The 25,175-nt window shown below is 46.8% G+C and overlaps 1 protein-coding gene across 1 annotated transcript; it reads left to right on the forward strand.

Annotated features, from left to right (window-relative positions):
- Positions 1–6,467: 6,467 nt before the first annotated feature.
- On the forward strand, positions 6,468–10,596 carry LOC109737857 (uncharacterized). Its single transcript, XM_020296985.4, has 7 exons — positions 6,468–7,657; positions 8,224–8,356; positions 8,496–8,711; positions 9,002–9,157; positions 9,244–9,879; positions 9,971–10,087; positions 10,179–10,596. The coding sequence occupies exons 1-7, from the start codon at positions 6,579–6,581 to the stop codon at positions 10,554–10,556; spliced, it is 2,715 nt and encodes a 904-aa protein (XP_020152574.1). The 5' UTR covers positions 6,468–6,578; the 3' UTR covers positions 10,557–10,596.
- Positions 10,597–25,175: the final 14,579 nt, after the last annotated feature.

The following is a 25,175-nucleotide window of genomic DNA, read 5'->3' on the forward strand; positions in this document are numbered from 1 at the left end:
CTTGGTTTTTGATGACTTGTAGATTTTTACAATAAGTATGTGAGTTCTTTATGACTAATGTTGATTCCATGGATTATACGCACTCTCACCTTTCCATCATTGCTAGCCTCTTCGGTACCGTGCATTGCCCTTTCTCACCTTGAGAGTTGGTGCAAACTTCGTCGGTGCATCCAAACCCCGTGATATGATACGCTCTATCACACATAAACCTCCTTATATCTTCCTCAAAACAGCCACCATACCTACCTATTATGGCATTTCCATAGCCATTCAGAGATTTATTGCCATGCAACTTTCCACCGTTTCATTTATTATGACACGCTTTATCATTGTCATATTGCCTTGCATGATCATGTAGTTGACATCGTATTTGTGGCAAGCCACCATGCATAATTTATTATACATGTCACTCTTGATTCATTGTCCATCCCGGTACACCACCGGAGGCATTCATATAGAGTCATATTTTGTTCTAGTATCGAGTTGTAATCATTGAGTTGTAAATAAATAGAAGTGTGATGATCATCATTAATAGAGCATTGTCCCAAATAAAAAAAGAGAAGAAAGGCAAAAAAAGAGAAAAGAAATAAAAAGGGACAATGCTACTATCCTTTTTTCCACACTTGTGCTTCAAAGTAGCACCATGATCTTTATGATAGAGAGTCTCTTGTTTTGTCACTTTCATATACTAGTGGGAATTTTTCATTATAGAACTTGGCTTGTATATTCCAACAATGGGCTTCCTCAAATGCCCTAGGTCTTCGTGAGCAAGCAAGTTGCATGCACACCCACTTAGTTTCTTTTGTTGAGCTTTCATACATTTATAGCTCTAGTGCATCCGTTGCATGGCAATCCCTACTCCTTGCATTGACATCAATTGATGGGCATCTCCCTAGCCCGTTGATTAGTCGCGTCAATGTGAGACTTTCTCCTTTTTTGTCTTCTTCACATAACCCCCATCATTATACTCTATTCCACCCATAGTGCTGTATCCATGGCTCACGCTCATGTATTGCGTGAAGGTTAAAAAAGTTTGAGATTACTAAAGTATGAAACAATTGCTTGGCTTGTCATTGGGGTTGTGCATGATGAGAGCATTCTTGTGTGATGAAAATGGAGCATGACCAAACTATATGATTTTGTAGGGATGAACTTTCTTTGGCCATGTTATTTTGAGAAGACATAATTTCTTAGTTAGTATACTTGAAGTATTATTATTTTTATGTCAACATTAAAATTTTATCTTGAATCTTTCGGATCTGAACATTCATGCCATAATAAAGAAAATTACATTGAAAAATATGCTAGGTAGCATTCCACATCAAAAATTCCATTTTTATCATTTACCTACTCGAGGACGAGCAGGAATTAAGCTTGGGGATGCTTGGTACGTCTCCAACGTATCTATAACTTTTTATTGTTCCATGCTATTATATTATCTGTTTTGGATGTTTAATGGGCTTTATTATACACTTTTATATTATTTTTGGGACTAACCTACTAACCAAAGGCCCAGTGCAAATTGCTGTTTTTTTTTGCCTATTTCAGTGTTTCGCAGAAAAGGAATATCAAACGGAATCCAAACGGAATGAAACCTTCGGGAGAGTGCTTTTTGGAACAAACGCAATCCAGGGGACTTGGAGTGGATGTCAAGAAAGGAACGAGGAGGCCACGAGGAAGGAGGGCGCGCCCAGGGAGTAGGCGCGCCCCCACCCTCGTGGCTCCCCTGACCGACTTCTTTCGCCTATATATACTCATATACCCCGAGAACATTCGAGAGCACCAAGAAACCCTATTTCCACCGCCGCAACCTTCTGTACCCTTTAGATCCCATCTTGGGGACTTTTCCGGCGCTCCGCCGGAGGGGGAATCGATCACGGAGGGCTTCTACATCAACACCATAGCCTCTCCGATGATGTCTGAGTAGTTTACCACAGACCTTCGGGTCCATAGTTATTAGCTAGATGGCTTCTTCTCTCTCTTTGGATCTCAATACAAAGTTCTCCTCGATCTTCTTGGAGATCTATTCGATGTAATTCTTTTTGCGGTGTGTTTGTCGAGATCCAATGAATTGTGGGTTTATGATCAAGATTATCTATGAACAATATTTGAATCTCCTCTGAATTCTTTTATGTATGATTTGTTATCTTTGCAAGTCTCTTCGAATTATTAGTTTGGTTTGGCCTACTAGATTGATCTTTCTTGCAATGGGAGAAGTGTTTAGCTTTGGGTTCAATCTTGCGGTGTCCTTTCCCAGTGACAACAGGGGCAGCAAGGCCCGTATTTTATTGTTGCCATCGAGGATAAGAAGATGGGGTTTATATCATATTGCTTGAGTTTATCCCTCTACATCATGTCATCTTGCCTAATGCGTTACTCTGTTCTTATGAACGTAATACTCTAGATGCATGCTGGATAGCGGTCGATGTGTGGAGTAATAGTAGTAGATGCAGAATCGTTCCGGTCTACTTGTCGCGGACGTGATGCCTATATACATGATCATGCCTAGATATTCTCATAACTATGCACTTTTCTATCAATTGCTCGACAGTAATTTGTTCACCCACCGTAATACTTATGCTATCTTGAGAGAAGCCACTAGTGAAACCTATGGCCACCGGGTCTATTTTCCATCATATAAGTTTCCGATCTATTTTACTTTGCAATCTTTACTTTCAATCTATATCATAAAAAATACCAAAAATATTTATCTTATTATCTCTATCAGATCTCACTTTTGCAAGTGGCCGTGAAGGGATTGACAACCCATTTATCGTGTTGGTTGCAAGGTTCTTATTTGTTTGTGTAGGTACGAGGCGACTTGCGTGTAGTCTCCTACTGGATTGATACCTTGGTTCTCAAAAACTGAGGAAAATACTTACGCTACTTTGCTGCATCATCCTTTCCTCTTCAAGGGAAAACCAACGCAGTGCTCAAGAGGTAGCATCCGCGCAAATGGTGCATGGATCCGGTGTGAGGTGTGTCACTGCTGAAAGGATGTGGATGTCGCCTAAAGGGGGGTGGATAGGCGGTTTCAAAACAATTTCAGTTTAGGCTTGATGAACGAATGTGGAACAAAACTAACATTTAATTCTTCAAGCATAACACCTAAATATACTAGGGTCAATTATGTGCACCAACAACTTATGCTAAGCAAGATAAATAACAATGTGATGATAGCAAGATATATAACATTAAGCACTATGGCTACCATAAAGTAAGTGCACTATGGCTACCATCAAACCCGTACAATTGGCGACCCTTGGGGTGGTTACCGAACCCGTAGAAATTGCATGTTTCAATCTCCACAACTTAATTGGAGGCTCCCTTAGTGTCCCGAAGCTTTACATCACAATGATTGAGCTCTGCAACAACACTAACCGTCTAGGGCACCCAAACACCCAAGAGGAACAAGATCTTGGGTACCAAGCACCCAAGAGTAATGAGCTACTCAACTTTCACTTCCACATATCACCGTGTAGAACTCAAACCAATGCACTAAATGAAAATGGCAAGAGCACAAGGAGTGCGCAAGTCCTCTCCCAAATCCCACCACAACAACTAATGTTATAGGGGAATATGGGAGGAAAAACAAAGAAGAGAACACAAAGAACTCCAGGATCTAGATCCAAAGGGTTCCCCTCACCTAGAGGAGAGATGGATTGGTGGAAATGTAGATCTCGATATCATTTCTCTTTTCCTCAAAAAGAAGCATGAATCATGGGGGGGGGATAGAGATAAAGCAAGCTCCAAGAGGTCACCAATGGTGGGAGAAAACTTGCACAAGGTCGTTGGGGGCAATGGGGAAGAAGAACCCCTTAAATAGGGCCCCACGAATCTAACTGTTACGCTGCGGAAAAATACATGAGTGGTACAACTGCATTGGAGTGCAGTACACCCGCTCAAGGCGAAAATGCCATCCCGTGGTGCCTGGTACGATACAACCGCTCGTGCTGCCGGCAGTACCGCTGAATAAATTCAGTAGGTACAACCAGATGTGTACCGCCGTTTATCGCCCTAGTACCCTAACGGAGTCACCCGTGTGCGGTGCAAGGGTAGGTACATGGACCAGAACAACCGCTGCGTCCAGGCTCTTGTAGTCGCTAAGTCCAGAGCAGTACGACCGCCTCAGGCCATCGGTTGTACCGCTGCAAAGATAGTAGCTGGGCCAACCAGGCGACTACCGTCGAGTACCGCCTAGCCACCCGAAAGGAATCACCCTTTTCCGGTGGTACTTCTGCCGGAACAACTGCCTACAGCTCCCTATGGGGTGGCTAAGTCCCCGGTGGTACAACCGCCAAAGAGCAGCGGTACAACCGCACCACCACCACCTGGGATACTGCTGGACCCGATGGAATCAACCCTCGGGCGGTAGTTGTTCCTGAAGCACCGAATGGTCAGTACAACCACCAAGGTATGTGGTACAACCGCCTTGTCAGCAATAGACAAAGGAAATATGTTAGACCGAAACTACCATAACTTTAACGAGCGAACTCAGATTTCGATAAACTCAAACTTGATAGAAAGCTAACGACAACAGTTGTCAAATCTTTAGGACAAGCAAGAGTAATATGCCAATAATGTAGAAGTGTGAAACCTCCATAAGTGAAGAACCGACAAAAACTTCAACATCAAAAACATAATAAAAGATGCAAATGGAATCCGTTTTCGATGAACTTGAGCTTGTCAAGAAGATAGCCACAAGCTCCAAAACTTCACATAGAGAAAAACCAAACAAGAACCAAAAAGATGATGCCAAGGATGGAAAGGTATGAGCTCTGTACGAACGATACTATCAAGCTACTCACTGGAGAGCGCCCCCCCCCCCTTGATAGTACGACTATCGATCCTATAACCCGGTCTTCCAACTAACACCACGAGACCGATAAGATAGAAAACCTATTAAGGATATACCTTAGTCTTGCGCATAGTCCACTTGAACTAGATGATGACGATCTTGACCCCCTCAAGTTGGACCACCTTTCTTGATTTCGATGGCTCGATGAAGACTAGTAAATTGCTCCTCCATACTCCACTATGGGTGAGCCTCTCTTCGGCACATCTTCACATTTTAGTTATCACCAGAGTGGACGGCAAGCTTCAAGCATGTGATCTCTTCGTGACGCTCTATTTGAACTTGCACATCGCAACCTTGATGATGATCACCACTTGATTTCATCCTCCATGAGTTATATGATATCTTACTTTTGATGCAAGCCAATGGAAAGATACCTAACCCACATAGAAACCTCACATAGATCATGGATTAGTAAACAAAGCGTAATGGACAATGCTTACCATACCATGGGATCATTTGATCCCACTTGGTACATTTTCTACACTTTGTGTGTTGATCAACTTGAATCCACTCTTTGTACTTAGTCTTGATCAACCGTGTATCATATATTCTCTCTTCATAAAGATGATGTCTTGAAGGTAAACATGAAAGCTCATACAATCCTTTTTTTAAGACATGCTTGCAATAGTCTCAACTCTCACATGGCCAAACTCCTTCTTATAACCTTGAAACCAACAAATGGTCTTCAAGTAATGCCTATCTACAAACCCCTCAAATATAACTCAAAGCAACCACTAGTCCATATGAATTGTCATCGATTGCCAAAACCAAACATGAAGCACCATGCTCTTTCACCTGCTGCGTCACCGGAGGTGGCGTGGCCCGTCTGGCGTTCAAACGCGTCGGCGGATGCGCAACCGCTTCGTTGGCGCGCCAAGGCGGAGGTGAACGCATGGGCTTCCGCTGACACCAATATGGCGTGGTGTGCCCGCCATGCAAGGCAGCGGGAGCGGGAGACGGTGGAAGCCCTCGCGGCGGTGAACGTTGGCGAGACGGAGTCACATTCTCCGGTGCCCCGTATGGTGCATCAGTCCGAGCGCTGCAACTACGTCGTGGTGGACATCACCGGCTTCTCCTAGGACGGATCCATCATCGATCTCACGTTCACCGGCAGCGTGAAGGTTCCGGACTCCGACGAGAAAGAGTAGGGCATGGAAGACGACGACGTCTTGAGTCCCGTGAGCCGGTCCGTGTCCCATGTCCCACTCTACCTCGCCGCCGACCGGACCAACACTTCAAGGGGCGCAAACGGCCGCCGGACATGGGCACGGCGTAGCCGGCTGAGATCCGCCTAGATTAGGTTTTATGTTGCATGCACTAATATGGATTTGGTAATTTGAAAATGGTGTTTATGGTTGTGAAATCAACTTTTTGTGTGTTGTCTCGTGGACGCGACCGGTCGTCCGTCCGCGGGTATTTGTGTGCCGGATTTAGGCAATTCCCGTTGTAGATGCTCTAACATCTTCCGCCTCGGTAGAAAAAAGAAGTGAACATCCAGAGTCTAATGCAATTTCATTTCAAACGTGTGCTGAGAACTTCAGATTTCCGTTCGACGTCGGTCAAAAACGAAGGCGTGCTCTCCGTCCCTGGGCCCATCGTCCCGTCCCCATCCTCCCTCATTCCAGGATCTATTTCAGCCAATGGGCAATGGCGGGCTTCCCAATCCCAAGTCGAGTAGAGCACCCGCGCGCGAGCCTCTTCCAGCTCTCCCGCCACCGCCATGCCGTCGCCGGCGACGGCGAAGCCCAAGACCACCAAGAAGCACAACGCGCGCCTCAACAACCCCTTCCCGCGCGCCGTCCCGGCCGCCGCTTTCCGCAACGGCGATGCCGCGCCGCCCCTCTCCTTCGGCCCGTTCTCCAAGCTCGCCCACGCCCACGATTACCCCGTCGGCTCCCGATTCCGCCTGAGCTGGAATCCCTCGCTCGGCGGAGCGGTCTCGCTGGCAGGCGTCCCCTCCTCCTCCGGCGGCGGCGACCCTCGCAGCCGCGTGATGTGGGAGACCATCCCCGGCGTCGCGTTCGTCTCCGCGGCTTCCACCACCACCGAGGCCGACGAGTGCCGCGGATCGTTCGCGCTCCGCGACGGACGCGCCCGCCTTGTTCCCGGCCGCCAGAGCGTCGACAGGATCAGGTCCTTGTACCGCTGCGACGTCGAGGCCGGCGCCGCGTTCGAAGCGTCTGACCAGACACGGTTCCCGGTGCTGTTGATCACCGGGGTCGTGTCTGCGAAGAAGGCGGACCCTGCGTCGTCGTGCTGCTGCGGCCTGCGCGCCGGCCGCCGCGCCAAGGCCCGCGCAGGAAAGCCGATCCTTTCAGCGAGGTACTGGGTCTTCCTGGAGGAGAAGAGCGACACGCAAGTGTCGTTCAGCGTCAAGATCGCTGACTACCAATGGAGCTGCGGCCACGCCGATCCTTCGAGTCCACCACCGGCGGCCACGACAGCTCCAAGGCCCCACCGGATCAACATCCTGAGCCTTCGGCTCCGCCTGGCGGGGCGACTCCATAGGAGCATGAGCAAGAAGAAGAAGCTCTCCGCCGGGTTCCCGGCCCAGGAGGAGGTCTCAGCGCTGCTGCCGCCGCCGGAGAGAGCGTCGGCGGACGAGGAGGCACGGCCGGAGGAGTTCAACCGGGTATTCCTCACGTACGCAAGCGAGCGCGACGAGCGGTTCTACGGCTTCGGCGAGCAATTCAGCTGCATGGAGTTCAAGGGGAGAAGGGTGCCCGTTCTTGTGCAGGAGCAGGGGATTGGCAGGGGAGACCAGCCCATCACTTTCGCTGCCAATCTCCTCAGCTACAGGTAAATTAATACTAGCTTCCCCATGTTTTGTTACAAATATTTGTCGATTGTGGTTTTCAATCCAAATACAGGATGTTTTTACATACTCCATATTATAATGAATCCCTCCGGAGTAATATAAATAAATTCAATTTTTTTTAAAAATAATTAAATTCCATATTATAATGAATTTTGTAAAACAATAATTTATTTATTTGAACAGTCCAATTTGTATAAAAGATTCAAAAGTTTGACCATTTAGATTCAAGAGTTTGGGCACCATCGATGGATTGAAAACGCTCTTAGTGTGGCTTGTTGTATCCATGAACGAACTTGAAACGTACAAGTATTTAAGATGGCAATGATGGCGAGTATAATGACTCACAGCTAGGCGCTAGCGACAGTGACAAATTGTCACAGTTGTCTTGCGCGTGTGCGCTTGGAACTCCTACTCGATGTCCACAGTTCTCTCACTTTGTCATAGCCAGACAAGGAGATTTTGTTGCCATTTTAATCAGTCCCACCTTTTGGTATTTCGATTATGAGATGCTCTGTTGTGGTATTCAACTCGTGGTGATTTTGTGTAGGTCGGGAGGAAACTGGAGCACCACGTATGCTCCATCTCCTTTCTACCTGACCTCCAAGATGAGGTCCCTGTACCTGGAGGGATACGATTATTCTATATTTGACCTTACAAAACCTGACAGAGTGCAGATTCAGGTAGCCATTCAGCCACTCTATATGCATTTTCTTTTCTAATCAGTCTCTGAGTGAGCTGACTGAAGTCAAGAACTGCGGACAGTCCAACTCAACTCCGCTGTGCACCAACGATTCAGCGATTCCATGCTCTGTTTTGCAGGTATATGGTAATTCGGTTCAGGGAAGAATACTGCAGGGAGAGTCACCCACCGAGCTGATCACGAGCTACACGGGGTCGACCGGACGGCCGCCGGTTCTTCCCAGATGGATCACCTCCGGCGCGGTCGTCGGCATGCAGGGCGGCACGGAGGCCGTCCGCCGTGTGTGGAGGCAGCTGCAAGACCACGACGTCCCGGTCTCCGCTTTCTGGCTGCAGGTCCGGTCTGAAGAAATCAACAAGCGCTTGAGAAACACTCAGCTCTTTTTTTTATTTTTTTTGAAACAGAGGCAAAAGACTTGCCTCATTCATTAATAAAGGAGGAGAGTTTTAGAGTACAAATTAGTGGCTCCACAACATAGCCCGTCCGTCAATAAAAGGAAAATAACAATCCAACTCTATATGCATTTTCTTGAACTCTGAACTCAATAAAAGGAGGAGAGTTCTAGTGGCGCTTGAGAAACACTCAGCTCTGAACTCTGAACTAGTGCGTGTTGCATATTGTGCAGGATTGGGTTGGGCAGAGGAAGACGGCGATCGGGTCGCAGCTCTGGTGGAACTGGGAGGTTGACGACGATCACTACGCCGGCTGGAAGGACCTTATACGCGATCTCCGGCGCGACGGCGTGAGGACGATGACATACTGCAATCCCTGCCTCGTCCCCGTTCGTGCCGTGCATCCCCGATCGATCAGAGCTTCAAATTTCGGTGAAATTTCCTTGTGATCGAGCTTAAATACGTATATGTGCAGATGGGCGAGAAGGGGAATGCGAGGAGGCACCTGTACGAGGAGGCCAAGGAGCTGGGGATCCTGGTGAGGGACGAGGCCGGCGAGCCATACATGATGCCCAACACGGCGTTCGACGTGGCCATGCTGGACTTCACCAACCCGGAGGCGAGCTCCTGGTTCAAGGGCATCCTGCGCGGGATGGCGGACGAAGGCGTGAGCGGCTGGATGGCCGACTTCGGGGAGGGCCTCCCGCTGGACGCGCGGCTCCACTCGGGGGAGGACCCCGTGGCGGCGCACAACCGGTACCCGGAGCTGTGGGCGCGCGTCAACCGGGAGTTCGCCGACGAGTGGAAGTCGGAAGCCGGCGAGGAGGACGGGCTGGTGTTCTTCGTGCGGGCGGGCTTCAGGGAGAGCTCCAGGTGGGCGATGCTCTTCTGGGAGGGGGACCAGATGGTGAGCTGGCAGGCCAACGACGGCATCAAGAGCAGCGTCGTGGGCCTGCTCAGCGGCGGCCTCTCCGGCATCCCGCTGAACCACAGCGACGCCGGCGGGTACTGCACCGTCGACCTCCCGCTCCTGCGCTACCGACGGAGCGAGGAGCTCCTCATGCGATGGATGGAGGTGAACGCCTTCACCGTCGTCTTCCGCACCCACGAGGTACCAGCACCACACACACACACACACGTACTATTGGATGATGAATCACGTACGTACGGTGAGTCAGATGAAAACACGAGCTGATTTGCAGGGGAACAAGCCCGGGTCCAACTGCCAGTTCTACTCCAACAGCCGGACCCTCGCGCATTTCGCGCGCTGCGCCAAGATATACAAAGCCTGGGAGTTCTACCGCGTCCAGCTCGTCAAGGTCCAAACCCCATGCCGCTCTACTAGCGCTACTAATTTTTCAATTAATCAGGAGTTCGGGTGATGGATCGATGGATTTCTTTGACATGCAGGAGGCGGCGGAGAAGGGCCTCCCCGTGGCGCGCCACCTCTTCCTGCACTACCCGGAGGACCGGCGCGTGCAGAAGCTGACCTACCAGCAGTTCCTGGTGGGGACAGAGATGCTGGTGGTGCCGGTCCTGGACAAAGGCAGGACCGCGGTGACCGCCTACTTTCCGACGTCGGACGGGGGGTCGTGGAGGCACGTGTGGACGGGCGAAGAGTTCGGCGGTGGGCATAGGAGCGGGCACGGTAGTGTGGGGGAGGCGACGGTGCACGGGTTCGAGGCCGAGGTCAGCGCCGACGTGGGCTGCCCGGCCGTGTTTGTGAGGGTTGGGTCACCCGTCGGGGAAAGGTTTGTAAGAAATTTGAGAGACCTCGGTGTAATTTAACTGGCCGAATAAATGGAAACAACAACCAAACAGTTGATAATTGGACGAGTACTGGAACGTGGAAAAGTCATTGCAGCCGTCTTGGAGCAGTGGAAGTTTCATTGAGAGCATGAGAGCAAATCCCTGTTTTTCCAAACAAACAAGAAATTTTGATGCTAACGCATTTGGTGTGCTCTTGAAAGAAACAAAACTAATACTCGACCTTTAGTTCCAGGCATTACATGCATACCTAACGACATATCCAACACGGACCATAAAACGGACACGTGTCCGTCCGCACACGTGAACAAAGAGTCCACGGGCAGTGATACGGGAGCTGGTCATCCAATCATACCGCATATATATTTGATATTTCAAAGTAGATTTGAACAAACTGGACGAATGTACATGCAAACCGTATGATTTTCATCTAAACCGGACGAAAATCTTTACATTTTCAAAATATTCCAACTAAACTATAACGGACTAGGCTATTCTAACTAGTCTAAATGATCGCCGGTCGTGGTGGCGCCCGTTTCCCACGACATGTCTTCTTCATGTCCGGCACCAAGCTCACCGGCAGCCCGTGAGCCTCGCGAAGTGGAGCTTCAGCGGGAGGGGGAAGAGTGCCTCCGCGAAGCTCCGGGCAAACTCACCGACTGTGAGGCCCGGCAAGACGTCGACGGTGGCATCCCATGTTCCACTCTTCCCCGCTATCGATGACGGCGGACGTGTACGTGTCGACTTGCTCGTCGTGGCGGTGGGGCGCGGACAGCGTTGACGGCACGGTCGACGGGGAGCTGCGACGAACAAATCACTCGAAGACGAGAAGAGGAACGAGCACGAAGAGCATCTGAAGCGTTGCCATTGTTGATAGAGCATACATTGCCAATACTAATATGTCAGTTAGGCCAACTCAATGCACGACCCTAAACAGACGTTCCTTTTGTTCGAATTTTGTCCGTTTGGGTAGGGCAATGAAGCGGCGTCCGGGCGTTTTCCTGGATGCGCCGCCACGGCCGGCCGGTGCCCGTATGTATACATTTTTCCCCACTAAAACACATTTCTTTTATTTCTTTTTGAACAGAGTACAGACGAAAGCGCTCATACATATGCACATACACTCACCCCTATGAACACACACACGCACACACACCATACCCCTATAAGCACCTTCGAGAGACTGAGCCGGCATATCATCTTGATATTTAAGAAGTCACCATAGGCGCCTCGTCGTCGACGGGAACATCTCCTCCCACTGAAATCACATCGCTGGAAATCCTGAAATAAATCCAGGAATAATGCAAGCACCAGGACTTGAACCCTGGTGGGCTGGGGATACCACTGTCCCTCTAACCATCCAATCACAGGTTGGTTCACCATTTCTTTTATTTCATCAATGACATTTTGGTACATTGAAGTACATTCACAAATTCTTTCCTAGGAGAGTAAGACAAAAAACAAGAACCACAATTAGACATTTTAAAAGATATCCAACTTCCATAACTACTCACACTAGTTGGATTAATATCTTCTCTATGTCTTCATTGTTGATCTGCTGCTTCTCGAGCTTGCACACTCATTTCTTCTTCGATTCTAAAGAAGTAGACGTTGATTCGCATCTAATCGCATGTAACACCCCGCATGTAACTTGCCATATTTGTAACTCCGACTCTTGCCATTTCCGGCTATGTGATATGTTTTTCCCTCCGTTGTTGGGTTTTGTCTTTCGTTTTGTATTTTGTCATGTCATGCATTTTCATATCATGTCATCATGTGCATTGCATTCGCATACGTGTTCGTCTCATGCATCCGAGCATTTTTCCCGTTGTCCGTTTTCCAATCCGGCGCTCCTATCTCCTCCGGTGCACCCTTCTAGTTTTCTTTCGTGTGCGTGTGTCAAACTTTCTCGGAATGGACCGAGGCTTGTCAAGTGGTCTTTTTATACCACCCGGAGACTACCGGTCAAGTTTCGTTCCATTCGGAGGTCGTTTGGTACTCCAACGGTTAACCGGGCATCCGCAAAGTCCATTTGAGTGTCCAGCAAAAACCCCCTCTAAAACCAGCCCAAAACCCACCAAACTCTCTTCCATGCTCTAGGTCGTTCGATCATGATCGTGTGGGCGAAAACCGCACCTCATTTGAAGTCTCCTAGCTCCCTCTACCTATTTATATGTGGGCATCCCAAAAACGGATTCGCAGACGAATCCTAGAGATTTTCCCACCGCGCCGCCGGACGCGTCCGTCCGCGCCGGACAACGTCCGCCCGCCTCCGGCCTCCCACCGCGCCGGCCCGCGAAGCCCGCCGGCCCGTTCGGCGCCGCCCCGCGCCGCCGGAAGCCCGCACCACCGCCGGCCGCCGCCGCCGCCACCGGCCCCGCGCCGCCCGCCGCCGCGCCTCCGCCGGCGCCGCCGCTCCCCCGCGGCGTCCTCTCCTCCTCCGCCGCCCTCGCGCCGCCCTCCTTCCTCCCTCCGGCGAGCTCCGGCCACCGGAGCCCGAGCGCCATCGGCCCGAGCCCGAGCTCGAGCGAACAGCTCGATCCAGATCCAACTCCACCGTACTTTGACTTTTTCTCGCGATCCAGTTTTTTTCTTCCAAGTCCTTAATTTTATCAGCATGTGCTCCTATTCAAGATGCGATAACTCTGTGCACGTAGCTCCGATTCCTGCGTATAATATGTCAAATTGTTCGCCTCGTGATGCTCTTCATTTTGTTCAATTGCACAATGTTCATTAGAGGTCATCTTGATGCCCAAATCTTCGTTGGAAGAGGGCTAGTTGCTGTTATTCTCTGGTTCTTAGCAGAACTTGGAGATTTGTCATTTTTGTATCATTTATTCTGTGCATCTTTTGAGCATGAGCTCTACATGTGTTTTGAAGTATGCCATGCCATATTTCCAGTGGTGTAGTCCATGTATTTTTGTGATCTTTGTGGTGACTAGCACAAGCATGCAAAGTAGGCCATGTAATATTTCTGATTTCAGGGACTTAGTGATTTCTCTAAGTCCTCGTCTGCTGTAACTTTGTTGCCATGTAAACTTGATGCTACAGAGATATGCATGCATATTTTGGAGATGTTCAGTAAGGATATTTTGTAGCTATAGTTGTAATTGATCCATTCCTGCAATTGTTTGCAATTATAAAGTGCCATAGCATGACTCAATCTTGCTCTACTTTTGCCATAAAATATTTCTGGCATATTCTTGACAAGATTTGCAATCTTGCCAAGCTTATTGTAGTTGTTCCATACAATGTATGTAATTGTTCTTGCCATGGATAGCTTCATAAACATGCCATCTTGCTGTAGGTATGCTTGAGTTGTCATGCATTGCTCTGTAGTGAGTGCATCAAGCTCACAAAGAGGCCTACATATTAATATTTCTGCCATGCTCTGTTTTCTGCTAAGTCTGAAACCTGATAACGAAACTTGCTATGTTTACATGCTTCCCATCATATCTTCTGGTCCTTTTTGGCTTATGGTCAGTAAGGGACTTTTGTCATGTGCTTTTAGTAGAACACTTCCGTGCCTTGTTTTTCTATGTTAAGTTCCTGTAGCATGTTGATTTCGTGCTCTGAACATTGCTACCTGATACTGATTTCTGCCATGTCCAGTTTTTCACTAAGTCTGTGAATCTGTAATCTTTTGCACTTTTGCCATGCTTGTTTGAGCTTGATATGTTGTGAACTAGCCGTAGCTCAGTGTTCATCTTTTGTCAAGCATCTCCTGTAGTTTACTGTCATGTGCTTTGTTGCTATGTTGGGGTGCTGTAGTATTGTTACTTGTTGTATTTTAAGTGCTATCTTGCTGTTAATCGCAGATTCGTGTCATTCTTGTTTTGCTTGCCATTTGCAAACCGTGCATCCGATTCCGGTGATCTTTATATCGATTTCGACCGAAATCATCTCATCTTTCCAGTGGCATGCTTGGTTTGCCAAGTTACCGCCATGTTCATCATTTTCCTTCCGGAGCACGCATATGCATCGCATATCATATCTCGCATATCATACATGTTTTGCATTATGTTGCTTGCGCATTTTTCGTTGTTGATTGTGGTTCCGTTTGTTTGTGTTCTTGTCTTGGGTAGAGCCGGGAGACGAGTTCGTGAATGAGGAACCTGTCGAGTACGCTTACGAGGATCAAGCTTTCGACAACTCTGAGAATCTTGCAGGCAAGATGACCACCCCTCGAAATCACTTCTATCTTTGCTATGCTAGTTGTTCGCTCTATTGCCATGCTCCGCTACCTATCACTTGCTATATCATGTCTTCTATTTCAGCCATGTCAGCCCCTAACCATCCTTTCCTAGCAAACCGTTGTTTGGCTATGTTACCGCTTTTGCTCAGCCCCTCTTATAGCGTTGCTAGTTGCAGGTGAAGTTGAAGTTTGTTCCATGTCGGAACATGGATATGTTGGGATATCACAATATCTCTTATTTAATTAATGCACCTATATATTTTGGTAAAGGGTGGAAGGCTCGGCCTTATGCCTGGTGTTTTGTTCCACTCTTGCCGCCCTAGTTACTGTTATACCGGGATTATGTTCCTTGAGTTTGCGTTCCTTACGCGGTCGGGTGATTTATGGGACCCCCTTGACAGTTCGCCTTGAATAAAACTCCTCCAGCAAGGCCCAACCTTGGTTTTACCATTTGCGACCTATACCTTTTCCCCCGGGTTTTCGCGAGCCCGAGGGTCATCTTATTTAACCCCCCCGGGCCAGTGCTCCTTCGAGTGTTGGTCCGAACTGAGCAGACTGCGGGGCCCCCTCCTGGAAACTCGAGGTCTGGTTTTACTCGTAGGATGTCTCATCCGGTGTGCCCTGAGAACGAGATATGTGCAGCTCCTATCGGGATTTGTCGGCACATTCGGGTGGCTTTGCTGGTCTTGTTTTACCATTGTCGAGATGTCTTGTAAACCGGGATTCCGAGACTGATCGGGTCTTTCCGGGAGAAGGTTTATCCTTCGTTGACCGTGAGAGCTTATGATGGGCTAAGTTGGGACACCCCTGCAGGGTATTATCTTTCAAAAGCCGTGCCCGCGGTTATGAGGCAGATGGGAATTTGTTAATGTCCGGTTGTAGATAACTTGTCACTTGACCCAATTAAAACTCATCAACTGCGTGTGTAGCCGTGATGGTCTCTTCTCGGTGGAGTCCGGGAAGTGAACACGGTCTGTGTTATGAATGACGTAAGTAGGTGTTCAGGATCACTTCTTGATCATTGCTAGATGACGTCCGTTCCGTTGCTTCTCTTGTCGCTCTCATTTGCGCAAGTTAGTCACCATAGATGCTTTTGCCGCTGCAGCTCCACCTCTTGCACCTCCTTGTCCTATAAGCTTAAATAGTCTTGATCTCGCGGGTGTGAGATTGCTGAGTCCCCGTGACTCACAGATTCTACCAAAACAGTAGCAGGTGCCGACGATGCCAGTGCAGATGATGGCGTCGATCTCAAGTGGGAGTTCGACGAGGAACGTGGTCGTTACTATGTGTCTTTTCCTGATGATCAGTAGTGGAGCCCAGTTGGGACGATCGGGGATCTAGCATTTGGGGTTGTCTTATTTTCATCTGGATTTTGACCGTAGTCGGTCTATATGATTGTATTTTGGATGATGTATGATGATATTTATGTATTGTGTGAAGTGGCGATTGTAAGCCAACTCTTTATCCCATTCTTGTTCATTACATGGGATTGTGTGAAGATGACCCTTCTTGCGACAAAACCACTATGCGGTTATGCCTCTAAGTCGTGCCTCGACATGTGGGAGATATAGCCGCATCGTGGGCGTTACATCGCATCTCTAGCCTCTATTCTAGCAACGAGTGCACGAGCATCTATCAAATTTTGTGCTATCTATATATCGATGTATTCTTCTTCCCAATACCAAAACTTGCATCTATCCTACACACACATTTGAGTATAAGCAATAAGACCTACCAAAAATGTGTCGAATCTGGGAGCACAATCGAATCAAAAGAAGCACATACCCCATCTTTTTTGCACTTGAAGAACACCCATCTAGGATGTTCCGACGAGGTAGAAACGTGGTGCACGACCTGCCGTGGCAGTCGTCACACTTTATGAGCGGCAACGGTGCTCCGTCGAGCCGTTGGGCCAGCGCCGAGCTAGGCATGTCTTTGCCGATAAACCGCTGATGGGATAGATCCGAGAAGCCAGAGGCGGAGTCTATACCTGCATGCGACGCGGAGGCGTTGCCGGAGCTGTGCGGGCCAGTACCCGGCAAATCCATGGCAAGGCGCAGTCGCCGGCGGCCGGATGCGCCAAATCCCGCCGCCGCGTATCTACCGGTTGGCCGCCGGTGCCGGGGCAAGAGAGGCACAAATCCGATGGTCGGGCTGGACAACGAGGCGCCTGAGAAAAAGGTGATGGTGGCTGTGGCGGGGGGTAGGGGCGAGGGCGGCAGGAGGGGAAGGAGAAGAGAAAAGGGGGTGTCGGTGTCCCCGACCGGCGAGCCAGGGAAGGACAAGGGCACACGTTGCGCCCGTCCGCGCGTGTTTGTTTCAACGTAAACGCAACCCAAATTTGGGTCTGGAATGGGTTGAAAGCTGACAAAAAACGGATGTTTGTCCGTTTGCTCCCGCACGTTGGGCCATGTTTTGTGTTCGTTTAGCCCCAAACGGACGCGGGCGGACCATTTGGGGTCGTGCATTGGAGTAGGCCTTACCTTCCGTAGTGGGTAGAAATAATAGTCATGATTAACCCTGAAGGAAATATGCCCTAGAGGCAATAATAAAGTTATTATTTATTTCCTTATATCATGATAAATGTTTATTATTCATGCTACAATGGTTTTAACCGGAAACATAATACTTGTGTGAATACATAGACAAACAGAGTGTCACTAGTATGCCTCTACTTGACTAACTCGTTGATCAAAGATGGTTATGTTTCCTAGCCATAGACATGAGTTGTCATTTGATTAACGGGATCACATCATTAGGAGAATTATGTGATTGACTTGACCCATTCCGTTAGCTTAGCACTCGATCGTTTAGTATGTTGCTATTGCTTTCTTCATGACTTATACATGTTCCTATGACTATGAGATTATGCAACTCCCGTTTACTGGAGGAACACTTTGTGTGCTACCAAACGTCACAACGTAACTGGGTGATTATAAAGGTGCTCTACAGGTGTCTCCAAAGGTACTTGTTGGGTTGGCGTATTTCGAGATTAGGATTTGTCACTCCGATTGTCGGAGAGGTATCTCTGGGCCCACTCGGTAATGCACATCACTATAAGCCTTGCAAGCATTGTAACTAATGAGTTAGTTGCAGGATGATGTATTACGGAACGAGTAAAGAGACTTGCCGGTCACGAGATTGAACTAGGTATTGAGATACCGACGATCGAATCTCGGGCAAGTAACATACCGATGACAAAGGGAACAACGTATGTTGTTATGCGGTTTGACCGATAAAGATCTTCGTAGAATATGTGGGAGCCAATATGAGCATCCAAGTTCCGCTATTGGTTATTGACCGGAGACGTGTCTCGGTCATGTCTACATTGTTCTCGAACCCGTAGGGTCCGCACGGTTAAAGTTCGATGACGGTTATATTATGAGTTTATGTGTTTTGATGTACCGAAGGTAGTTCGGAGTCCCGGATGAGATCGGGGACATGACGAGGAGTCTCGAAATGGACGAGACGTAAAGATCGATATATTGGACGACTATATTCGGACATCGGAAAGGTTCCGAGTGATTCGGGTATTTTTCGGAGTACGGAGAGTTACGGGAATTCGCCGGGGAGTATATGGGCCTTATTGGGCTTTAGGGGAAAGAGAGAGGAGAGGCTGCGCGCCCCCAAGGCCTAGTCTGAATTGGACTAGGGGGAGGGGCTGCGCCCCCTCCTTCCTTCTCTTCTCTCTCCCCTTTCCTTGACTCCTACTCCTACTACTTGGAAGGGGGGAATCCTACTCCCGGTGGGAGTAGGACTCCTCCTAGGGCGCGCCATAGAGAGGGCCGACCCTCCCCCTCCTCCACTCCTTTATATACGGGGAGGGGGGCACCCCTTGGAGACACAACAATTGATCTCTTAGCCATGTGCGGTGCCCCCCTCCATCATAATCCACCTCGATAATATCGTAGCGGTGCTTAGGCGAAGCCCTGCGGCGGTAGAACATCATCATCGTCACCACGCCGTCGTGCTGACGGAACTCTCCCTCAAAGCTCGGCTGGATCGGAGTTCGAGGGACGTCATCGAGTTGAACGTGTGCAGAACTCGGAGGTGCCGTGCGTTCGGTACTTGATCGGTCGGATCGTGAAGACGTACGACTACATCAACCGCGTTGTGCTAACGCTTCCGCTTCGGTCTACGACGGTACGTGGACAACACTCTCCCCTCTCGTTGCTATGCATCACCATGATCTTGTGTGTGCGTAGGAATTTTTTTGAAATTACTACGTTCCCCAACAGTGGTATCAGAGCCAGGTTTTATGCGTAGATGTCATATGCACGAGTAGAACACAAGTGAGTTGTGGGCGATATAAGTTATACTGCTTACCAGCATGTCATACTTTGGTTCGGCGGTATTGTTGGATGAAGCGGCTCGGACCGACATTATGTGTACGCTTACGCGAGACTGGTTCTACCGACGTGCTTTGCACACAGGTGGCTGGCGGGTGTCAGTTTCTGCAACTTTAGTTGAACCGAGTGTGGCTACGCCCGGTCCTTGAGAAGGTTAAAACAACACTAACTTGACGAACTATCGTTGTGGTTTTGATGCATAGGTAAGAACGGTTCTTGCTCAGCCCGTAGCAGCCACGTAAAACTTGCAACAACAAAGTAGAGGACGTCTAACTTGTTTTTGCAGGGCATGTTGTGATGTGATATGGTCAAGACGTGATGAGATATAAGTTGTTGTATGAGATGATCATGTTTTGTTGAAGTTATCGGCAACTGGCAGAAGCCTTATGGTTGTCTCTTTATTGCATAAGATGCAAGCGCCAAATAATTGCTTTACTTTATCGCTATGCGATAGCAATAGTTGCAAGAGCAATAGTTGGCGAGACGACCATGTAACGACACATTGATATAGATCAAGATGATGGAGATCATGGTGTCATGCCGGTGACGATGCAGATCATGACGATGCTTTGGAGATGGAGATCAAAGGTACAAGATGATTATGGCCATATCATGTCACATATTATGATTGCATGTGATGTTTATCTTTTATACATCTTATCTTGCTTTGATTGACGGTAGCATTATAAGATGATCTCTCACTAAATTATCAAGGTACAAGTGTTCTCCCTGAGTATGCACCGTTGCGAAAGTTCTTCGTGCTGAGACACCACATGATGATCGGGTGTGATAGGCTCTACGTTCAAATACAACGGGTGCAAAACAGTTGCACACGCGGAATACTCAGGTTAAACTTGACGAGCCTAGCATATAACAGATATGGCCTCGGAACACTGAGACCGAAAGGTCGAGCGTGAATCATATAGTAGATATGATCAACATAGTGATGTTCACCATTGAAACTACTCCATCTCACGTGATGATCGGACATGGTTTAGTTGATATGGATCACGTGATCACTTAGTAGATTAGAGGGATGTCTATCTAAGTGGGAGTTCTTAAGTAATATGATTAATTGAACTTTAATTTATCATGAACTTAGTCCTGGTAGTATTAGCATATCTATGTTGTACATCAATAGCTCGCGTTGTTGCTTCCCTATGTTTTATATATGTTCCTAGAGAAAACTAAGTTGAAAGATGATAGTAGCAATGATGCGGACTGGGTCCGTGATCTGAGATTTATCCTCATTGCTGCACAGAAGAATTATGTCCTTGATGCACCGCTAGGTGACAGACCTATTGCAGGAGCAGATGCAGACGTTATGAACATTTGGCTAGCTCAATATGATGACTACTTGATAGTTTAGTGCACCATGCTTAACGGCTTAGAATCGAGACTTCAAAGACGTTTTGAACATCATGGACCATATGAGATGTTCCAGGAGTTGAAGTTAATATTTCAAGCAAATACCCGAGTTGAGAGATATGAAATCTCCAACAAGTTCTACAGCTAAAAGATGGAGGAGAATAGCTCAAGCAGTGAGCATGTGCTCAGATTGTCCGGGTACTACAATCGCTTGAATCAAGTGGGAGTTAATCTTCTAGATAAGATAGTGATTGACAGAATTCTCTAGTCACCATCACCAAGTTAGTAGAACTTCGTGATGAACTATAATATGCAAGGGATAACAGAAACAATTCCCAAGCTCTTCGTGATGCTGAAATCGATGAAGGTAGAAATCAAGAAAAACATCAAGTGTTGATGGTTGACGAGACCACTAGTTTCAAGAAAAGGGCAAAGGGAAGAAGGGGAACTTCAAGAAGAACGACAAGCAAGTTGCTGCTCAAGTGAAGAAGCCCAAGTCTGGTCCTAAGCCTGATACTAAGTGCTTCTACTGCAAAGGGACTGGTCACTTGAAGCGGAACTACCCCAAGTATTTGGCGGATAAGAAGGATGACGAAGTGAACAAAGGTATATTGGATATACATGTTATTGATGTGTACTTTACTAGTGTTTATAGCAACCCCTCGGCATTTGATACTGGTTCAGTTGCTAAGAGTAGTAACTCGAAACAGGAATTGCAGAATAAACAGAAACTAGTAAAAGGCGAGGTGACGATGTGTGTTGGAAGTAGTTCCAAGATTGATATGATCATCATCGCACACTCCCTATACTTTCGGGATTAGTGTTGAAACTAAATAAGTGTTATTTGGTGTTTGCGTTGAGCATGAATATGATTTGATCATGTTTGTTGCAATACGGTTATTCATTTAAATTAGAGAATAATTGTTGTTCTGTTTACATGAATAAAACCTTCTATGGTCATACACCCAATAAAATGGTTTGTTGGATCTCGATCGTAGTGATACACCTATTCATAATAATGAAGCCAAAAGATGCAAAGTTAATAATGATAGTGCAACTTATTTGTGGCACTGCCGTTTAGGTCATATTGATGTAAAGCGCATGAAGAAACTCCATGCTGATGGGATTTTGGAATCACTTGATTATGAATCACTTGATGCTTGCGAACCATGCCTCTTCTGCAAGATGACTAAAACGCCGTTCTCCGGAACAATGGAGCAAGCAACAGATTTGTTGGAAATCATACATACTGATGTATGTGGTCCGATGAATATTAAGGCTTGCGGCGGGTATCATTATTTTCTGACATTCATAGATGATTTGAGCAGATATGGGTATATCTACTTGATGAAACACAAGTCTGAAACATTTGAAAAGTTCAAAGAATTTCAGAGTGAAGTGGAGAATCATCGTAACAAAAATAAAAGTTTCAACGATATGATCGCAGAGGTAAAATATTTGAGTTACGAGTTTGGCCTTCAGTTAAAACAATGTGAAATAGTTTCACTACTCACGCCACCTGGAACACCACAGTGTAATGTTGTGTCCGGACGTCATAACCGTACTTTATTAGATATGATGCGATCTATGATGTTTCTTACCAATCTACCACTATCGTTTTGGGGTTATGCATTAGAGATAGCTGCATTCACGTTAAAAAGGGCACCATCTAAATCCGTTGAGATGACACCTTATGAACTGTGGTTTGGCAAGAAACCAAAGTTGTCGTTTCTTAAAGTTTGGGGTTGCGATGCTTATAAGAAAAAGTTTCATCCTGGTAAGCTCAAACCCAAATCAGAGAAATGTGTCTTCATAGGATACCCAAAGGAGACAGTTGGGTACACCTTCTATCACAGATCCGAAGGCAAGACATTCGTTGCTAAGAATGGATCCTTTCTAGAGAAGGAGTTTCTCTCGAAAGAAGTGAGTGGAGGAAAGTAGAACTTGATGAGGTAACTGTACCTGCTTCCTTATTGGAAAGTAGTTCATCACAGAAATCTGTTCCTGTGACTACTATACCAATTAGTGAGGAAGCTAATGATGATGATCATGTAACTTCAGATCAAGTTACTACCGAACCTCGTAGGTAAACCAGAGTGAGATCCGCACCAGAGTGGTACGGTAATCCTGTTCTGGAGGTCATGTTACTTGACCATGACGAACCTACGAACTATGAGGAAGCGATGATGAGCCCAGATTCCGCGAAATGGCTTGAGGCCATGAAATCTGAGATGAGATCCATGTATGAGAACAAAGTATGGACTTTGATTGACTTGCCCAATGATCGGCGAGCCATTGAGATTAAATGGATCTTCAAGAGGAAGACGGACGCTGGTAGTAGTGTTACTATCTACAAAGCTAGAATTGTCGCAAAAGATTTCGACAAGTTCAAGATGTTGACTACGATGAGAGTTTCTCACTCGTATCTATGCTTAAGTCTGTCTGAATCATGTTAGCAATTGCCGCATTTTATGAAATCTGGCAAATGGATAACAAAAACTGCAATCCTTAAATGGATTTATTAAAGAAGAGTTGTATATGATGCAACCAGAAGGTTTTGTCAATCCTAAAGGTGCTAACAAAATATGCAAGCTCCAGCGATCCATCTATGGACTGGTGTAAGCATCTCGGAGTTGGAATATACGCTTTGATAAGTTGATCAAAGCATATAGTTTTATACAGACTTGCGGTGAAGCCTGTATTTACAAGAAAGTGAGTGGGAGCACTACAACATTTCTGATAAGTATATGTGAATGACATATTGTTGATCGGAAATAATGTAGAATTATTCTGCAAAGCATAAAGGAGTGTTTGAAAGGAGTTTTTCAAAGAAAGACCTGGGTGAAGCTGCTTACATATTGAGCATCAAGATCTATAGAGATAGATCAAGATGCTTGATAAGGTTTTTTAATGAGTACATACCTTGACAAGATTTTGAAGTAGTTCAAAATGGAACAGTCAAAGAAAGAGTTCTTGCCTGTGTTACAAGGTGTGAAATTGAGTAAGACTCAAAGCCAGACCACGGCAGAAGATAGAAAGAGAATGAAAGTCATTCCCTATGCCTTGGCCATAGGTTCTATAAAGTATGCCATGCTGTGTACCAGATCTATTGTATACCCTACACTGATTTTGGCAAGGGAGTACAATAGTGATCTAGGAGTAGATCACTGGACATCGGTCAAAATTATCCTTAGTGGAATAAGGATATGTTTCTCGATTATGGAGGTGACAAAAAAGGTTCGTCGTAAAGGGTTACGTTGATGCAAATTTTGACACTGATCCAGATGACTCTAAGTCTCAATCTGGATACATATTGAAAGTGGGAGCAATTAGCTAGAGTAGCTCCGTGCAGAGCATTGTAGACATAGAAATTTGGAAAATACTTACGGATCTGAATGTGACAGACCCGTTGACTAAAATTATCTCACAAGCAAAACATGATCACACCTTAGTACTCTTTGGGTGTTAATCACATAGCGATGTGAACTAGATTATTGACTCTAGTAAACCCTTTGGGTGTTGGTCACATGACAATGTGAACTATGGGTGTTAATCACATGGTGATGTGAACTATTGATGTTAAATCACATGGCGATGTGATCTAGATTATTGACTCTAGTGCAAGTGGGAGACTGAAGGAAATTTGCCCTAGAGGCAATAATAAAGTTATTATTTATTTTCTTATATCATGATAAATGTTTATTATTTATGCTAGAATGGTATTAACCGGAAACATAATACTTGTGTGAATACATAGACAAACAAAGTGTCACTAGTATGCCTCTACTTGACTAGCTCGTTGATCAAAGATGGTTATGTTTCCTAGCCATAGACAAAAAGTTGTCATTTGATTAACGGGATCACATCATTAGGAGAATGATGTGATTGACTTGACCCATTCCGTTAGCTTAGCACTCGATCGTTTAGTATGTTGCTATTGCTTTCTTCATGACTTATACATGTTCCTATGACTATGAGATTATGCAACTCCCGTTTACCGGAGGAACACTTTGTGTGCTACCAAACGTCACAACGTAACTGGGTGATTATAAAGGTGCTCTACAGGTGTCTCCGAAGGTACTTGTTGGGTTGGCGTATTTCGAGATTAGGATTTGTCACTCCGATTGTCGGAGAGGTATCTCTGGGCCCACTCGGTAATGCACATCACTATAAGCCTTGCAAGCATTGTAACTAATGAGTTAGTTGCAGGATGATGTATTACGGAACGAGTAAAGAGAATTGCCGGTAACGAGATTGAACTAGGTATTGAGATACCGACGATCGAATCTCGGGCAAGTAACATACCGATGACAAAGGGAACAACGTATGTTGTTATGCGGTTTGACCGATAAAGATCTTCGTAGAATATGTGGGACCCAATATGAGCATCCAGGTTCCGCTATTGGTTATTGACCGGAGACGTGTCTCGGTCATGTCTACATTGTTCTCGAACCCGTAGGGTCCGCACGGTTAAAGTTCGATGACGGTTATATTATGAGTTTATGTGTTTTGATGTACCGAAGGTAGTTCGGAGTCCCGGATGAGATCGGGGACATGACGAGGAGTCTCTAAATGGTCGAGACGTAAAGATCGATATATTGGACGACTATATTCGGACATCGGAAAGGTTCCGAGTGATTCGGGTATTTTTCGGAGTACCGGAGAGTTACGGGAATTCACCGGGGAGTATATGGGCCTTATTGGGCTTTAGGGGAAAGAGAGAGGAGA

This window comes from Aegilops tauschii, chromosome 3, assembly GCF_002575655.3.
Source record: "Aegilops tauschii subsp. strangulata cultivar AL8/78 chromosome 3, Aet v6.0, whole genome shotgun sequence".
NCBI lineage: Eukaryota > Viridiplantae > Streptophyta > Magnoliopsida > Poales > Poaceae > Aegilops > Aegilops tauschii.